The 19282-nt window shown below is 43.8% G+C and overlaps 1 protein-coding gene across 1 annotated transcript in view; it reads left to right on the forward strand.

Annotated features, from left to right (window-relative positions):
* The window catches only part of SH3RF3 (SH3 domain containing ring finger 3), a 396813-nt gene that overhangs the window by 279799 nt on the left and 97732 nt on the right, over window positions 1-19282 (forward strand). Inside the window, exon 3 of the mRNA XM_045006970.1 lies at window positions 7584-7679. Within this exon, the coding sequence (XP_044862905.1) occupies window positions 7584-7679 (96 nt within the window). The remainder of the gene's footprint in view (window positions 1-7583; window positions 7680-19282) is intronic.

The following is a 19282-nucleotide window of genomic DNA, read 5'->3' on the forward strand; positions in this document are numbered from 1 at the left end:
TGTCACTGTAGTATGTTGCTAGTGGGACTTCCTTGCCAGCTGGCAAGTGTAGATGGTAGGCACAGCAGAGTAGTACATTGAGCCATTCTGCCATCACTGAAATCTTTCCAGTTGTCTAACTCCAATAGAGTTATCTCCATGGAACAGCAAATGAATCTGCTTTGTATTGGTGCATTAAATGACTCTATTAAATATCAGGCCACAAATTGTGATTGTCATTGAAGACACAATTTTGTGCTATTTTCTCACAAAGGGGTTGATTTTTCAGCAAGCCAAATTGGTTTAAAATGATTTATATTTGATTTTCATTCTGACAAAGTTTATGAAAAGGGATTGTAGGTCTTACAATGTGGTGGACAAGGCTGTTAGGTAGTGACTAATACGGAGGCATTCAGCTGACAAGAAACAAAACAAACAAAAAAAAGAAAAGAAAAAAAGGCCATATGATGTCACTGTGGAAATTATAGTAGATTCAGTCAGCTTTTGAAATAACAATTTTTAGACTTGTATTCATTTGTGCTGCCTGGAAATCAATTTAGTGCATGTATAATAGTAGAGTGCAGAAGATTGAATGGCACTCACAAGAGAGCTGTAGACTTTTTGCTGTTCATAGTCCTGTTAGGAACCTTTCTAGGTGTCAGTGGGTAGCACCATAATACAACTAATTTAAGGCAGCAAAATAATAGACATTGAAATCTTTGCCTGTTCAAGACATAAGAAGAATGCTGCTAGCTGTCAAATGCCATGAAACTTTCTGTAAATAAAGAACTTTAACTGACACTTTAGGATTTGTTGCGATCCATGGAATTTCTCAATAACATGCTCAAGGAAATGCTATGAGCTGATTTTCAAAGGCTGCATCATGCTTTCCTACAAAAATGGGCAGTATGAGTGCCGTTGGATCCCAACATGTGCAATTACCTCATTTGCTCATACACACACAGATTTGGCAGCTGCAGTGCAAACCCAATTTAGACATCAGTCCGTCTTTGAAAATTTGGCCATAAAGGTATACAAATCTCCTTGGAAGTATAAAGTCATCACAATTTAGGTTTTATCAAAAGTCTTTGTAGCAGGAATCAAATCTAATTTAAAATGTACAAGTATTTATGGCAGGATCTTGAAACAATCTTTTCTTTTAGTTGCCTGATTTTACCTTACTGATCTATAGATTCTTTGAGGGGGTGCTCTACTCACTGCTAGGATGGCACCTTGTCCTGGTCACTCTGGGGAATAGCTCACCAGATCGATGCCCCTTCCAGTAATTACACTCCACCACTTTCAGCGTGCAGCCCCTCTCTCGCTCCAGGAACTGCAGCACCCTCTTTGTGACTCAACCCTCCAGCCATGTCACTAAGTGGGTTCCCCTTCCGGGGGCGGGGGAGAGGGTGTCTTTCAAACTGTCTAATGTCCACATGCTGTCAGGCAGTCCTCACACCCACTGCCTTGACCCTGTCACTTCCCACAGTGACTCAGTCTTCCTGTTCACTGACCCCAAACAGTCTCACTCTGCAATGGTTGGCAGGGGAACCCACGTCCACCATCTATTCTGGGTTCCAGGCCAGGGCCCTCTAGTGAATAGTTAAGGTCTGCATCTCTGCCACCTTACTGCTCTACACATCTCTGGACCCCTTCCTACAGGGCTTCTTCTCCCCCACCTCAGGGAGCGGGACTCCACGCTTCTGCCTTGCTGCCTCTTCTGCTTCCAATTTCCTGTCTTATAAGCCCCGCCTGTTCCCATATAGGTGAGCTTCCAGGCTTAATTCTCCCAGATTGCAGCCTAACTGGATGATTGGGCCCAGTTGGCTCAATTCTTCTCTTGCAGGACCAGTGTGGGGAGTACACCCATCACAATTCTACATACACAATGTTCAGGCTTTTGTAGAAGTTATATAGAAATTACTTTCCTTTTTGCAGAGACTTATTATTGGCAATTCTCTACAAAAATCAGAAATGGTCATTTCAGAAAAGGCTTTGTAATGGAATAGTATCTGTTTCTTCAGAACATTAGAAGCATGAACTCTTCTTGCATCCCTCCAGCTGAAACAAACAGCCGAAGAACACAATCTCTGCCTGTTTTCACTATCTTTCTGCTTTTGGGTTGTGAGGTGAACAGATCAAGGGAATTATTTAACTTATTTGAGTTGTTTCTGTACACGTGTATACGCCCCAAAGCTGCAAACTGTGGTAATCTTCGGTCAAATGGAATCCATTGCCAAACAACCTAGGAGGTATTTTCTGTAATTTGAGAAAAATGTGCAAAAACAGCACTGTCCATTGGGATAGCTATTAGCTTATAAATTCATTGACCAAGAGAGCTATGCCGCTTATACAGATGTATGTAACGTTGCTGGACACCTGCACCCTCCATTCCCAAAATGTTCATAAATGGAAAAGTAGTCCAAGAAATGCCAGTACTCTGTTTCCAATCTTTTCAGGTATAGCTCATGAGTAGCGTTTGGGGAAATCACTGAATTCCTTCGCAGGAATGGACGAGAAAGGTTTGATGCAAGAAGGGAATGATCAAATGGTGAACTTCATTTTCAGAAGTCTTCCAAATCAGTCCTCCCTGTTCTTCCTTCAACTGCCTGTCACAGAAACATTTAATGGCCTCGTGGCATTTCACTTTAGGACCACTGCCACGTGCCTTTCTGGAGGACTCCTCAGTGACAACAGGTGCCGGCTCAGATCTCAAGTTGTTATAGTGAACCCATTACCAAGAAATGATCATGCAATTCAGTCAGTGAATTCAGTGGCTCAAGCTGAGATAGCTCAGAGTTCTAGTTAAGTAGCGAGAGCTTTTCTAATCATGAGCATGTTTTCGATTTTTGTCTGCACCTGGAAATGCTGAATAGAGCAGGAACTTGCTAATCAACAGTTTTCTAAATGTCATGCTGTACAATATGTGCAAAAGAGTTGTTGGTCTTTCCATACCCTTCAACCAAGATTTAATAGAGGTGCACTGAAATGAAATCTCATAACAACAAGATTTCATTATTTTTATAAAATATACCATACAACAGTACATTTACTAGTATACATAAGTAAAACTAAACTACCATTGACAAAAAGTTTGAACAAAGTACATTTTGTACTGCATTATTCTTGCTTTTTATTGTTTGCTTATTGTTTATCATTCAACTACTAATTTACAAAAATCAGAAATTCAGTGTGCATTTCCCAGTGAGTCCCTAGTGCAATCTAGCCTGTCAGCACCTTCAACTGTACTGTGCTATTTTCTTTTTTCTTTTTTTTATATATTGTCAATTCATTATATAAATGTGTCCAATTGGTCTGTTAATCATATCATGTGCTATGTTGGGAAATTATAACTTCTGTTTTGGAAATTGATTTTTATTTTGAAATGGAACACCTGCACTGGGGCCAGTTTACACTGAAAAATGACCTGAAAGCTGGTTTAGAACAATTCTCCAGTGGCATTGAGCCAACATAGTGGCTGCTATGCTATTCACTTCCCTGCAGTTGAAATAGGAGATTGTGACAGGGTGCTGAGCAGGAGGGCTGCAGAATCAGCCCCCTGCCATGCCAGCCCCATTTAAGTGAATAAAGTGGAGCTGGCTGGAAAGAACCTGCCCTAACTGGCGAATGAGAGCCAGCTGCCAGCCCAGGGCTATATAACAGGCTGGGAAGAAGGAAGCAGAAGTGTGGGATGGAGAAGAGTGAGGGAGTGCAGGTAGGGAGAAAGCCCTCCCCCGGGTTCAGACACAAGGAACCCAGAGCTGTGCACGCTGTATAGTGAGAAGGTGGTGGGAGCACAAACTTGTAAATAAAACACCAGTGGTTTCAGAACCTGAGGGTCTGAGTGACTTTATTGGAGCCTAGTAGAGGTGGGAGCCAGGAGGGCCAGCTCTGCTCTGCTACACAGGGGGGCTTGTCTGGGACCCTGTGCCAGAGCAAGAGTTTGGCAGCCCGGAGATGGAGGAGACCCTGCAATGGCTGGTGAAACAGCAGGAAGAGGCGCAAAAGGCCATGCAAACTTTTCAGCAGGCCCATCAGCTGGAGAGGGAGGCCTTGCTTAGCTAGCAGGCCGAGCAGCAGAGGAGTCTGCAGGACTTTATAAAAGAGCCAGCCAGTGTACAGCAGCTGCTTCTCCAGAAAATGGTGAGTCCCACGGTGGGAGACAGTATTCAGGGGCTGGGCCTGGGACTTTGTAAAATGGGGCCTGCGAATAATCCTGATGCCTTCCTGGACACATTTGAGTGGGTAGCCATGGGAGCAGGTTGGGACAGGTAACCTGGGCCCTGCGGCTCACTCCCTACCTGGCTGGTGAAGCCCAAGCAGCCTACATGGCCCTAAGCGAGAAGCAGGCCAGAAGCTATAATGCAGTGAAGGCAGCTGTCCTAGATTGGGTGGGGCTATCCACCGAAAAATACTGCCAGTGGTTCCAGGCAGCAAAGTAGACAGGGAGTTTGCCCAGAAATTAATGGACTGGTCCACCCGATGGCTGAGGCCTGATTCCCAAACAATGGGGGAGATTATGGATGTGCTCGTCTTGGAGCAGTTTTTACATGGCCTCCCCAAGAACAAAAGGGTTTGGGTGCGAAGGCACCAACCACATATGGTAGAGGGAACGGTGAAATTAACAGAGGAGTATGCGGAGGCAGACTTCCCCAGGAAGAAGGTCCACCCCTATAAAGAGGAGGACATCAGGAGAAGAACCAGGGAACCCCTGACCAGGAAGGGTCCTGAGAAGAAATGGGAGACCAGCCAGGGAGCTCCCATGGGGACTAAGACAATCACCTGCTGGCAGTGCAGGCAACCCGGACATAAAAAGGGGGACTGTCTGGACATGGAATGTGGTTTCACCCAGTTCTGTGGGTGGACCAACATGAGAGGGCCAGGGAAAGGGAGGTGGGTGTCCATTATTCCCCTGATGGTTGGGAGGAGACCCCAGGGGGGTCTAGTGGACACAGCCTCAGCCTGCTCCCCCTTACGGAGGGGCTAGTAAAGCCCAGGTGCGTGATTCCCGGAGCCAAACTGAGTGTGGAGTGTGTCCAGGGGGATAAGAGGCAGTGCCTAATGGCCCAGCTGCCTCTGGAGGGCCCAGGCCGGTTCCGCTGGCTGCAGGTAGGGGTAGTAGAGGGCCTGCCGTACCCCGGGGCAGTGGGAACCAACTGTGACCCCTCCCCAAGAGGGAAGGGAGGTCGGGGGAGGAAACCCAAGATGGAAAAGAGGGGACACCCTCCGAGCACGGGGCCGAGGGTCACTCAGGTCAATAACCCTAGATAACAGGGGCTGGGCTAGGAAGGACTGGAGGAACAAAGGCAGGAAGATGTATGCACCCCAGGGCCTGTTGGGGAGCTGAAAGGCCCAACAGAACTCCCTTCCCGGGGATCCCCGGAAAACCAGGCTCAGGACCTGCTTGATGGGTCTGAGGAATATGAGGTTCAGGGGTGCACTGTGATTGACCCTAAACCCCTGGTGGGGGCAAAGGCAGGGAAGGGGGACACACCTGGGGGTGTGACTGGTGTGAGGATGTCAGGACGGCGGCAGAGATATGGGGCCACCCAACACCCACACAATATAGCTTCTGCAGGTGGGAGGATTGCAGAACCCCTCAAGGAGGACCCAGTGGGTCATGGGAAAGATAGCGGAGGGCTCCCCTGGAGGACCCTGCCTGGCATGGGGAGAAGAGGATGCAGATGGGCAAACCTGGTGGCTGGAGAAGCCGGGGGGAAGTGTGTGACTGGGTGCTGAGCAGGAGAACTTCAGGATCAGCCCCCTGCCATGCCAACCCCATTTAAGTGAATAAAGTGGAACTGGCTGGAAAGAACCTGCCCCAATTGGGGAATGAGAGCCAGCTGCCAGCCCAATTAGCCCAGGGCTATATAAGAGGCGAGGAAGTGAGGGAGGTGAGACAGAGGAGGAGAGTGAGGGAGTAAGCAAGGAGTAAGCCCTTCCCTCTTGGGTTCAGACACAAGGAACCCAGAGCTGTGTACGCTGTATAGTGAGAAGGTGGTAGGAGCACAAACTTGTAAATAAAAGCCGTTTCAGAACCCAAGGGTCTCTGAGTGACTTTATTGGAGCCTAGCAGAGGCAGGAGCCAGGAGGGCCAGGTACGCTCTGTAACAGACGTATAGTCACGACTGTTGATCCACACCTGCTGTATCAGCCCCTTGGGGCTGATGGGGCTTGGGGAACAATCTGCAGACTGTTTTAATACATTTTGGGGGATCAGAGTGGTGGACGCTGGTCCACGATGGATGATGTGTATGCAAATAAGGCTTTACGCCACATTTACACATCCTCCATCTTGGACCAGCTGAGTTGTGCTGTGTGCTCCATGGCCACCTATGAAGATTTGGGCCAGTATAAGCATTTGGCAGTGAAACATAGATGCAACTACATATGGCAGTCGCTGTTACAAAGTGAATTACCACTGATAACCACACCGTTACTAGAGTTATTTCCTGTTCAAAGTGTAGGGTAAAACTGTTTTTTTGTTTTTGTTTTTGTTTTTTTATGTCTACAAGAGAGCAGTATGATTCAACAAGTACAACATTGGACTGAAAGTCAGAAAACCTGGGTTCTGGTCCTTGTTCTGCTGCCAACTTCCTCATAGACTCATAGACTTTAAGGTCAGAAGGGACCATTATGATCATCTAGTCTGACCTCCTGCACAATGCAGGCCACAGAATCTCACCCATCCACTTCTATAACAAACCCCTAACCTATGTCTGAGTTATTGAAGTCCTCAAATTGTGGTTTGAAGACCTCAAGCTGCAGAGAATCCTCCAGCAAGTGACCCATGCCCCATGCTGCAGAGGAAGGCGAAAAACCTCCAGGGCCTCTGCCAATCTGCCTTGGAGGAAAATTCCTTCCCGACCCCAAATATGGCGATCAGTTAAACCCTGAGCATGTGGGCAAGACTTTCCAGCCAGCACCCAGGAAAGAATTCTCTGTAGTAACTCAGATCCCATCCCATCTAACATCCTGCATGCCTTTGGGCAAGTCACTTAATGTCTCCGCCTCTGTCCACCCTTTGTCTGTCTTGAGCTCTGGAACAAAGACTACCTCTCACTATGAGTATGTCTACACTTGAAGCTGGAGATGTAGATCCCAGCTTGAGGAAACATACCTGTGCTAGCTCTGACTGAATTAGCACACACAAAATTGGAGCGTAGCAGGGGTGGCATGAGTTGCCCCTAGTACATACCTATCCAAGATGCTAGGGATGGACTCACGGGAGCTAGCTTTTCCCGCTGCTTGCACAGTCATTGCTACACTCAATTACAAGTGCACTAGCTTGATCAGAGTTAGCACAGTTATCTCTTTGAGATGAAATTTACACTTTTGGCTCCAAGTGTAGAGGGTTTGTGCAGTGCCTGGCACAATTATCTTAATTGGGTCTTCTAGTTGCTACTGTAATATAGATAGTAATAACATTACTGGCAAATGCTGACTTTTTCATGCCAGTCATTGTACAGCATGCAGGCAGTTACAGGCTGAAGAAATCTTACATATTTATTAGATAATGAATCTAAGGTTATCATAAAGCATTTTCCTCTTTCCATATAAAATCTAACTTTCTATTGTGTGTGGTTTTATTTCTCTGAATTTAGGATGAAATTTTGACTGTTATCAGACGAGTAGATGATAACTGGGCAGAAGGAATGCTGGGAGATAAAATTGGAATTTTCCCTATCCTGTATGTTGAGGTAAGCTCACAATTGTTTGTGCATGCTTTCTGTCGTTTTTGTTGTTTATTTAAACACACAGCAGGTCAGAATAACCTTGGAGTTCCTGAAAAGAGGACAAACTATTTTGGAATGGCTGAGAAGAGAAACTGTTTATGGTGTTTTGATATAAGCCGCCCAATGAATTTACTCTTATCCTGGTCAATTTAATTTAACCCAGCTGACAGGATGTACGCCTGTGAATTGTCAATGGCTTCCAGTCAAGAGGTTTTGGTTTAATCTCAGTAATACATATGGAAAATAGGAGAGGGAATCACAATACAAAATTTACTATGCAGCCCAATTTTCAGTCACCTTAGAAGAAGAAGGTGCTGATAACTGCGCTATCCATCTCTCCGCATTCCGTTTTCCATGACGTTCCCTGTTTATATTCTCTGCAGACTATTTGGGGCCCTGTTTGTAATAAGAAAGCAAGATAGAAACAATTGAAGTTAGGGTCAGCTGTGTTTGAAAGCATAGCCCTTCACGGGGGACACGACAGATGTTCCCTGCTCTAGTGGGAGCTCTGGTAGCATGACCCTTTGCTACCCTCTCAGGCCCGATCCTTAGCTGATGTAATTCAGAGCAGCTCTGTTGATTTCAATGCCATTACAGTGATTTCTGCTAGGTGAGGATCTGGTCCCAGTGCTCCTGTGGAAAACCAGCCAGCCCAGTCACCTTTGGGGCGGTTAGCAGAGCTATCCAGCAGTCATTGTGCCCACAGGAGCATAAAGATTACAGACAATGCTAACTTATGCACGGGTATCACAAGTGGGGAGGGCCATATGCTGATCAGGGGCTGGCAACAGTCTGGCTCTTAATTTGAAAATGTTCCATACTGGCATGTTGTGTTGAGATCATTATCCCTCAGTATTGCCTGTATACAACCCGCAACCATGTTTTGGTTTAATGTGTTCCATACTTCAGTTGTACTTGAGGTTTCCCTTGGAGGAGTCTAGCTCTGTCTCAAGCACTTTTCTTAGGTAGTTTTCATTTCAAAATACCAGTTTGCATCTGTTTTCCTCCTCCTCAGCTGATCAAAGGCATCATGTGGTGCAGAAAGCTTCTGTGCATCACACACTTGAGTGACTTGCCTGTAATATGCTCTGCTGCAACATGCCTGGTTTATAAGCACTAGTAGCTTCATACTAATATATGGGCCTGATTCTGATTGCAGACTTATACTGGTGCAACTCTGTTGACTTCAGTGGAATTACTCTTCATTTACGTACTGGGTACAAAATCAGACCCATTGTGTGTAGCATTAATGTGTTGTCCCCCAGAAATTAGTCCTCCTCCAAATTTCTTAGTTAATTACTTGAGACAAAACAAAGATAATTAGTACTGTGTCTGAATTTTCAGTAAAGCATAAAAATCACATTCCACATCTGACAAGAACAATAATATTAAAATGAGGATGTATAGGATGTATAGTAGCTGTTGTTGAAAAATTGGCTGCTTGATGGAAGCTAATGCTTAGTGATTCTCTCTGCTCAATGTGTAAGATCCAGTCAGTTTGTTATAATTGACTGTTACAATGGGCTTAGCCCAGCTCTCATCCTTCTCTTACCTCTCCCTCATCCCCTTTCTTGATTGTGTCCAAAACATCACTGGCACAACAAACCGTGATCGATGCTCTTCGGGTTTGCATTGCTGCATGATACACCACTAGTTGACATAGATCCAAGTTGTTTCATGTAGGTGCTGACTTCCAGATAACCTGCTGAATGGACAGTAACCAATTTGTCAAATATTGTTGTGTGAGGAAATACTGGTAGTGATACTACAAAAGAAATGTACATGGAACTGGACACAAAGCAAGATTGTTTTGAATGACGTGCCTCAAAGGATGTGGTGTCACTAATTCCAAAGTGTGAATGATACTAAAAGGGAATTTGTCTATATGATTCAACATAGTGCCAGTTAGCCATAGTTTTTGTTATATATTGAGGGCAATATCAGTTAGCTAACCATTCATCTTCAATAAGTTCAGGCAATTTTCCTTTTTCAGTGTTCCCAAATAAGTTGGTTATAGTAGTTAACACGTAACTCCCATAAGCAGTACAAATAATTTATTTACCGTCCTGATTTTGCTTAACTTTTTATTATTTGTTGTGATTAATTTATTAAGTTTTGCTTGTGTTTGAGTAAACACTTTGGCAATGTCATTCATATTGTAAGCAATGTACCGTTTCTCAATAGTAAGGCCCTGAATGCCATAAATTATGAGTTTTGAAATTGTTTCCGCTGCCTGCTGCTCAAAATAGTTGATTTTTTTTTTCATATTGCCATTGTTCCAAATAGATATTCCAGATTCAAATAATCCTGAAATGTAACCATAATCCCATTTGAAGTCTTCTAGTTCAAAAATTACCAGACTGCAAAATAGTCTTTTGCCCTGCCATTGAGTCTTGCTACCTGTGTATTAGCTCCTTCTCCTTTAAGCATTGTGGCTTCACAATACTGTCTTTTTATCTGTTATATTGGCATGAGGGTGTTAGAGTTGTGCTGGCATGTGTAAGATTGAGGCGACAGAGGAACACAGCATGTCCTCATAGATTTAAACCTGCAGTAATGAAAAATTGAGACAGGAGGGACACCCAGTAATTGGAAGGGCAGATCCCACCAGCACACTCAAGAAGTACAAACTCAAAGCTAGAGTTGTTAAGCAGAAATTCTGACTGCAGCAGCAATGCTAGATTTAAACTCCAAAGAAGTAGTGGCTCTGATAAAAGAACCCCATGAATCAGTGACTGAGCTGTATAATTATGTTCCTTATTGCAATAACTGTAACATAGCTATACCGTATTGCAAATCAACACATTGCAAGAGTAACTGGTATCTTGTCCAATTATCTGTAGTCAAAAGGATAATAGAAATGAGGGCTACCATTTGGAGTGCTGGGGGTATTCAGGGCTCCACAATATAGATCCAGAGTATGCTGCGAACACACACAACCCAGAGAAAAAAATCTTGTGAGTAAATATTTGAAAGAAGTTTGGATCAGAAGAATACATTGAAGAAAATGCAGCCAAATAAGACAGCACATTCATTACAAAATATAGCATTTGTTTGAGAAAACATTGATTTCCCTTATGAAATTACCTTTGCAGAGACCCACTTTTAATAGTCTTGTGATTTGCTTCTTGATCTTTAATCCAGTTTAACCTATTCGGGGCTGCACATATGCATTAGCCAATGTTCCAACCATGGTCATAAAACACTGCTCCCGCAACCATCCCATGGTTCCTGTCTTTGTGCCAGCCTTTGTCTTGGACTGCACACCAAGTTACTTTACTGAAATCCCTGTTGTTAGTTTATTTGTAGAATATATTTTTGTTTCTATTAAAAATAAATAAATAAAACGCTGTGTTCAGTTACCTTTAGTACTTAGCATCCAGTCATGGCAGATCCAAAGAACCACTTAGCTCTTCATAAAAGAACAAAATCTTCTCTCATAGACTAGCGTGTGCATGCTTTAAATCAGGGATTCGGAAACCTTTTCCTGATGTGGACCACATCCTAATAGTGAAATTTTCTTGTGGACCATCTTCTCTTCCATATGACACCTTCCAGTCCAACATTTCTCTGTTTCTGTGATTCAACTGAATCACCAGTCCCATTTCCAAACTGTGCAGTATCTCTGTACAACATGGCAGCCATAGCAATTACATAATATTCAGAAAATGTGTGTGTATTTTTAGGTGTGATAAGTATTTTGGCCTTTTCCACAAAAAATGAATTCCACTACATTTCTGTACTGCGTTTAATCTCTCCTTCCCATCTGTTTTGTTCCCCTCTCCACCTGTATCACAGGGATGTCAAGTTAGGGCCCTAAACATCAATTTGTCCTTGATTTTTTTTTGACCCTTCAGATATGTGGTCTGCATGGCAGAAATTTCTGCTCCCTCAAAGAGGAGAGTAAGAGACTTGAGACACAACAACAGCAGATGAGAAGCCACCACCTCTTGGCTTCTTAAAAAGCAATGATGCATCCCATCCTTTGAGTTTCTGTCTAAGGTAGTGGAACCTGGATTTCACTTTAGCTAATCATCTATCTTCTGTTCTTTTCCCCAAAGCCTTTTAACATGCTAGATATAAAAAGAGCTTTAATTAGTGACTTTGAAATACCCTAAGAACAAACTCTTCCAGAAATCACCCAGTTTGCTTATGGCCTTTGAAGGAAAGTCCAAGTGGAAAGCAATCTCTCTCCGGAGAGCATCCAAAGGGATAAAGAAAAAATGCTTCAGCCAAGCCTTGCTAATGTTGTTTAATGTTAATAAAAAATAAAGGTTTTGAAAGGTAGAAAATGAGCCCATTGAGAAAAACTTCTTTTATTAAAATCCATAAGCCCTGGCGTAAGTAAGTGTAATTTCATTGATTTAAGGGAGTTACATCCCTTTATACCGGAAGTGAATTTTGCCCTTTCTCTCTCATTTCTTATGTCAGATTTTTATTTTACTTTTGTCTGCTACATTGCTCGTTTTTCTTTGAGGTTGAAATGATTTTCTTTGTTCTTCTCATTCTATGAAATATTCCATCAGCATACTTCTAAAAACAGGTTACTATGGGAGTGCATTGCGAAGGAATAGTTGCTATGCCTTTCATTCATATTAAAACATGCTGAAGGTGCATTGCTGACAGCAAGAGGGGGTTTTTGTGGGAATCAGTACTCCTGCTTGTCTCCACAGAGTATGAAACAATGCAAGGATAAAACCCCTTTGATTTAAGGTAACAGGTTCTTTTAATAATGACTTTCAGACAAAAATAAATCAGTTAAATAACATTAGGGCATAGATGCCAATCATCAAAAACTGGAATATTTGCAATCAAAGGAGAAACAGACTAAAAATCCAAGTACAGTGGGATGCTAGGAAGAAATCAGATTGTACCTTGTTTTGCCTGATTATTGCAGGTTTATGGAACATTTCCATCTTATCTGTGCATTGTCTTCACTGTTTTGTCTATCTTTGGTTTATATAAATGTACATGCTGGGTGCCAATTTTTTGTTTTATTTTTACAGTGTTGCTAAAAAAAAAACCCTGTATCACTACAGTTGAGACCAGTACGACTGAAACATTATTCCCTCACCTCTTGGAATGACGCATAACAACCTCTGTTCTTAATGCAGATTGTCATTCTTAACTACGTACTTGTAACTGATCTCTTCTCTTTATTTTATTTATTTTGATTTGCACAGTAAAAAGACACATATTACAAACTCTTGGCAGCCTAGAAATCTATTATAAACACAGTCCATAACAGAGCAGCCAAACCGACTGTAACATTAGGATTTGGGTAATATCCCTTTAAGTAGTTTGTGAGCCCTCTAGTGGCTTTCGCTATCTTTTGTGTCAGAATCCTTCCAAAGCTTCAACATGTGTATGTGTGGGGCTTGCATGTTATATGTAGTTAGTAAATACAGTTATATGAGCCCCACTGTGCCAGTCGTTCCTTCATATTATATAAATGTTATGTAAAGAGCAAACAAGATGACATCCACTCAGCACAATGGCCATTCCACAAAAGAATCCCCACCTTAATGTGTTAGTATAATCTGTGGTATTGTAAATTTCTACCAATGCCTACAAGCAAAATAAAAAGTCATAACACTTATTTAAAAAGTTTACATCTGAAACTAATGTGACTCTAAGGGAAAACAAGCTGCCATAATTAATCTCCTTTCCAACTGCTGTATATTGCAATTCCATATTATATTAGCTGTCACTAATAAAGCATTGGCACTGCTTAGATCAGATGCTAATGTACAGGAAGCCTAGGCAGACTCAGGTACAGTACATCCATTTTGTCCACTGAATTCCTTCCTCGGGTCACGGCTAGTGAATTTATAGTTTTGCAGGGAATGTGGTGATAGACCAGTGAAAATTTCTTCATCTGGAATCAATATTCAGAGAAATCACTAGGCTTCTGATCTCTGGATTCCAGTGAGAGGGGCAGCATAGGCTCAAAGCCTGCCATGGTGGCTGAGGGAATTTCTTACGAGAGAAAATTGAGGTTCATATACTCCTACAATGTTTGGAGTGGAAAAGACACCTGAGGCCAAACATCTATCCCTTTGGTTCTGTACTTGCTGAAGGGACCCCTAAAAGTATTTTATTTACTGTTAGCTTTTGCCATTAAAATAGGTTTTGAAACACTTCAGTCTTTTCAGCAACTTCACAGGTTTTGGGGTGATATGTCTTAGGATCCCAAAGCCTATCGTATTTGTATGTGCCATTTTCCATTCAGCAATGTACCCAACTTCATGGGGTTTTGAGCTAGATCTAGAGCACGTAATCATTATTCTGGTCTCTCCAAGAGGAGTTGCATTGTAGGGGGCCTTTGTCTCAGCCATTGATCACCTTGGACAGCCAGGTTCTGAAGATTGTTCCAGCAGTTCAAGAGTGTGCATTTATTTTTAACTATCTCACAATTGTCCACTTTGAACCAATGCCTGAAGGAATCTGCATCAAGAACAACAAATACTTAATTTGAATAGTACTCAGTTAAAAATAAAAACCTACAAGATTTTTATTTTTTTACGTGGACATTTTGCTATTTGTCTTTTATTACTGTTGCTGTAAATTGTGCCTTAATTAGTTTCACTTATTGAGCTTGCCTTTTTGTGCCCAGGCATTTCTCTACTAGCTCTATAAACTCCAAGAGTGGAAATCAATATAGCAAAATTTAGCCACAGAGAAAAAGTGAATTACTTACCTAGGTCCTCAGAAGCTAGCACGCTGCATAGATGCACATCCTGCCACCCACCAAGAGTTACAATAGGTTGCCTAGGCTTATACCTTTTATCAAACAAGGAGCAATGGCTGAATGCTCTGGTGAAACGCACAAACTGCTTCCCCCCAATTGTGAACTACTTCAGATTATGGATGTTTCTAGAACTTTAGAGCACTGTCTGTGCAACACACAAGAGGCAAGAAGGTTCAAGAGTACAGACTTGTACTGACAGCTTTTTTCAAAAAAATAATTTAAGTGAAATTATTTTTTTTCAGGCTAAAGAACTAATTAGTTGCACCATAAATAAATGTTGCTTTAAACCAGCGTCAACTCAAAAAGTACATTTTTAGGTATTGGTGTTGAAGTTAGCAAGACAAGAGAAGGACTAAATCTAACAAATTAACAAAAAGAAAAGGTTGGTACCTATTTGGGAATTTAACTTTCCTCCAGTTTGCCTGTCAGTAAGCATGAGATTCTTGAAAGTTCACCCATTTTATTTTTAGTCTGTCTAATAAAAGGAATTCCATCCAAATTCATGGTTTTTATTTGCTTTTGAAATCCCTTGACAACTGGATTAACCCAGTATCAGTTTGTATGTCCTGTGCCACCATTTGCTCTTGTGAAAATATATAGAAGGCGTTGTCAAAGCCTCATGTTCTGTGCAACAGATTAGACTTAAATGATGAGGCAGGGAACTCAGAATTAAATGGTAAGCGTCCTCTCCCTTACTGTTGTCCCTCAATTTATTATTTATTTTAATTTATTAATTTGTATTGCAACGATGCTAAGCACTGTATAAACAAGGTTAATGACCTAAGTCTCAGTGTAAGCAAGGTTGCAGAGGTGTCCTGTTATATATCTGACTTTGTCCTATGTTGACAGAACTGAACAGCTTCAACAGGAAATGTCATGAGAATGATTTTTATTTATAATAGAATAGTTCTGGAAGTTTGGGACAAATCAGAAAAGGCACGTGTGTGACATCACAGGTCAGACGTTGTGGTGGATTTTGTTTTGGCTTGGGAAAGAGCATGCTGGGCAGCCTAAACTCCTGGGTTATTTTATCCTTTCTCACAAGGAGAGCGGTCCCTGCAAGGCAAGCAGTAACACCCACTGTGTAAGCCCTGCCTGCCAGCAGAGGGGAAAGTGAGTGAGGCTTGAGCCAAGCTAGCCTGTTTCCAGCTGGGGCACTCTCTGTGCTACCCCTTCTCCAATCTCTGACACCACAGCAGCAGGAGGGGTTAGAGCAGGGATGGGAAGAAGTGGAGTGGGGGGCGGGCCTCAAGGGAAGGGGAAAAGCCTAGGGGCAAAGCTGCGGTAGAGCACTCCCAGGGAAAAATAAAAGTCAGCACCTATGCATCCCTCATGACAATAGCCGGGCTTCTGGAGGAAGGAGGGATTTAAAAAAAAGAATTTTAGAAGCAAAGGTCAGGGCAAAAGGGAGTACCACTGCACTCTAGGGATGGGGCTTGCTTTCTGTGTATAGAATGGTTTCTGATACTAGGGTTGCCAGGTGTCCGTTTTTTTTACCAGAACACCCGGTCGAAAAGAGACCCTGGTGGCTCCTGAACCCCCAACCCCTCTGTGATGTTGCATTCTATATGATTTTATAAAAATATGCTAATGAGTGTGAATATAATGTAACTGGAATATGCTTCATGCAAAAGGTCTCTTGTAAGGTATCATTACAAAGCTTATAATCTACTGAGTGTGTTCATCCTATTTGTATAAATGTATCATGCTTGTATCTGAACCCCTCATTTCTGGCCCCACCCTGGAACCTGCACCCCCAGCCCAGAGCCTGTACCTCCTCCCACACCCCAACCCCCTGCCTCAGCCCGGAGCCACCTCCCATATTCTGAACACCTTGGCTCCACCCCCCAGCCTGGAGCCCTCTCCTGCACCCCAAACCCCTCATCCCTGGCCCCAACCCAGAGCCTGTACCCCCACTGGAGCCCTCACCCCCTCCCACATCCCAATCCACTTCCTCAGCCCCGAGTCCCTCCCGCACCCTGAACTCCTCATTTCTCGTCCCAGCCGGCACCCTCAGCTGCGGCTCTCACCCCTTCCCACACCTCAACCCCCTGAGCCAACCTGGTGAAAGTGAGCGAGTGAGTGAGTGAGGGTGGGGTGAGCGAGCGACAGAAGGAGGGGGGATGGAGTGAGAGCGGGTGGGGTGGGATCTCGGAGGAGGGGCAGAGCAAGGGTGTTCGGCTTTGTGTGAGTAGAAAGTTGGCAGCCCTATCTGATCCATGTGCCCCTTGCCTGATGTTTATGTGCGGTGGAATGGAATGGTTAGGTGTGTGACTGTTGCCCTCCTGTCGCTGGCCCATACAGGAGCAGAAATTCTGCTTTAGCTCAGGTAGTGGAGATAACACATTTTGGCTTCACAGATCCTCTGGTCTGTCTCCACACAGCTAAAATTCTCATCCGGGCTCTCATCATCTCACATCTTGATTACAGTCACATCATTTTCTCTGGCCTTGACAAATGAACTGCTGCCCCAGTGATATCCATTCAGAATGCTGCTGCAACAGTCGTTTTCCTAGCCCATTGCCTTGACCCCTCTCTTTGAATCCTTCCAGAGGCTCCTTTTCTATTGTATCAAACATAAGCTGTTTTCTTCACTTTCCAGGCCCTTCCTGACCTATCCCCACCCTACCTATTCTCTCTTGTTCACTATCAAGGTGTTGACTCCCATCTCCAGCTGGCCTGCAGTGCCAGTCTCTGTCACGCACTTGTTAAATTTTCAAACAGGCTCCTTTCGTGTTTTCTCCCACACGGCCCCTTATGTTAGTGATGAGCTCCCCATAAACATGTGCAAAGACAATACATTATCCTCCTTTAAATCCCTCCTTAAGGTCCGCTTTTCTGTGATGCCTGCAATAAACTTAACAATACTTAGACTGTAGATGGGCAGAGACCACTGCCTATAATGCTGATGTGTATTTTCTCATTGTTTTCTCGCAACCCTCCATTGCCCTGTCTGTATCCATCCATTGTCTCTTCTTGTATAGCTTGATGGTGAACTCCTGGGGGCAAGGACTGCCTTTTTGTTCTGTGTTTGTACAGCACTTGCCACAATGGGGTCTGGGTCCGGGACTGGGGTTCCAAGGAGCTTTGATAATACAATTAATGTAATAATAAGAGCCTCTGCATGAGTGCCGCTAATGTCATCATAGTGGCGCACACTGTAAAAGAAAACTCTGAAATCCTGTTGCTTAGGATTCACTCTGTCTCTGCTTGCTGAATGTGGGTGTGGTGCATGGGGGCCTCTATCAGAGGAGAATGTTTTAGGGAAAAAATTGTGTCACTGAGATGGTGTGATGCAGCAACAAGCAAAATCATTGTCATGCACTTCCAGAAATTTTTCATTATGGGTGGATTTTTTTTTATTCATTAATTCATTTAGCCACCTCACAAGTCAAGAGCATGGCCTAGAAACTCCAAATCCACTTTATTCTGTTGTCTCTCCTGAGAGCCAGTCACTGTATTTGTAGCGTTTGAAGGGCTAACATCTGAAGCTAATGAATTTGGACTTACTACTCTGAGAAGACTGTTGGTGTGTCTATGATTAAAGCTGGCAACGTAATTTCCAGCTAGAGGAGACATACCTCCACTAACTCTGATTGAGTCAGTGTGCTAAAAATAGCAGCATAGCTGCAGTGACTCAAACAGTGGGAGGTGCTAGACACTCTGAGTACATATCTGTTTGAGATGCTAGATACATGCTCAAGCAGCTAGCCTCTCTCGCTGCATGCACCTCCACAGCTACACTATTTTTAGTGCTTACCCATGCTAGCTCTGATCAAGATAATGTCTCCTTGAACTGGAAATTATGTCCAAGTGCAGACATACCCTGTGTCATCCAGTAGAAGTACTGCCAAGGTATCTGTCAGCAGGAATCCTCAGAGCTTTACCTCCCACAACACTTGGTGAAGTCATGGTAGGCATCAGGAGAGAGCAGAGCCTGGAGGCTTCTTCTGAGCACCATCTCAAGACATGAAGGTGGAAAGCAGAAGTCCCGATAGAACTACTGAGCTACAAGCTCAAGTTGCTTTAGGGTAGATAAACTACACAGGGGTTACTTCAGAGCTGACCTGCTCCACATGGTCTTATGCAGAAACTGCAGCATCTGCACCAGCCACCACCCAGGTGCTCAGGTCCTTCCCGGCAGAGCTCCTACAGGAGGAAAGGCAGAGGGTTTAAGTGTTGCCACTTGATCCAGTCTACCTCAGCCCCCTCATTTGGGCCCTGCTTGCCAACAGGGTGGTGAATGGCAATCATTTTGAGGGTGCCCCTGAGGGCAACGCACTGGACTCTGTTCAGGATCTAGCCCCTCCTCTCATCTTGGACCGTTTATCTCTGTTCCTTTCTGCATGGGCCTGAATTACCTTGGACCACTGGGTACTCAGCACCATAACATCTGGCTACACCCTGCAGTTTTCCTCCTCCCCTCCATTCCACTCCCCTTCCCCATCCCTCTTCAGGGACCCTTCTCACAAGCAGCTTCTCGCCCAGGAGGTGGAAACCCTCCTATGGGTATGAGCCTCAAGGAAATTCCTCAAGACAAGAGGGAAAAGCGATTCCATTCCCGATATTTCCTAATCTGGAAGGCCATAGGGGACCTCAGGCCCATCCTAGACCTTCGTCGCCTCAACAAATATCTGAAGAAGATGAGGTTCCACATGGTCTCCCTGGCCTCCATCATTCCCTCTCTGGAATGGTTCGCCACCCTTGACTTAAAGGATGCTTACATCCATATCTCCATTTTCCATGGACTCAGGAGGTTCTTACACTTCATAGTGGGTCAACACCATTACCAGTTCACAGTGCTATCTTTCAGCCT

Source organism: Mauremys mutica, chromosome 1 (genome assembly GCF_020497125.1).
Source record: "Mauremys mutica isolate MM-2020 ecotype Southern chromosome 1, ASM2049712v1, whole genome shotgun sequence".
In the NCBI taxonomy this organism is placed as follows: domain Eukaryota; kingdom Metazoa; phylum Chordata; order Testudines; family Geoemydidae; genus Mauremys; species Mauremys mutica.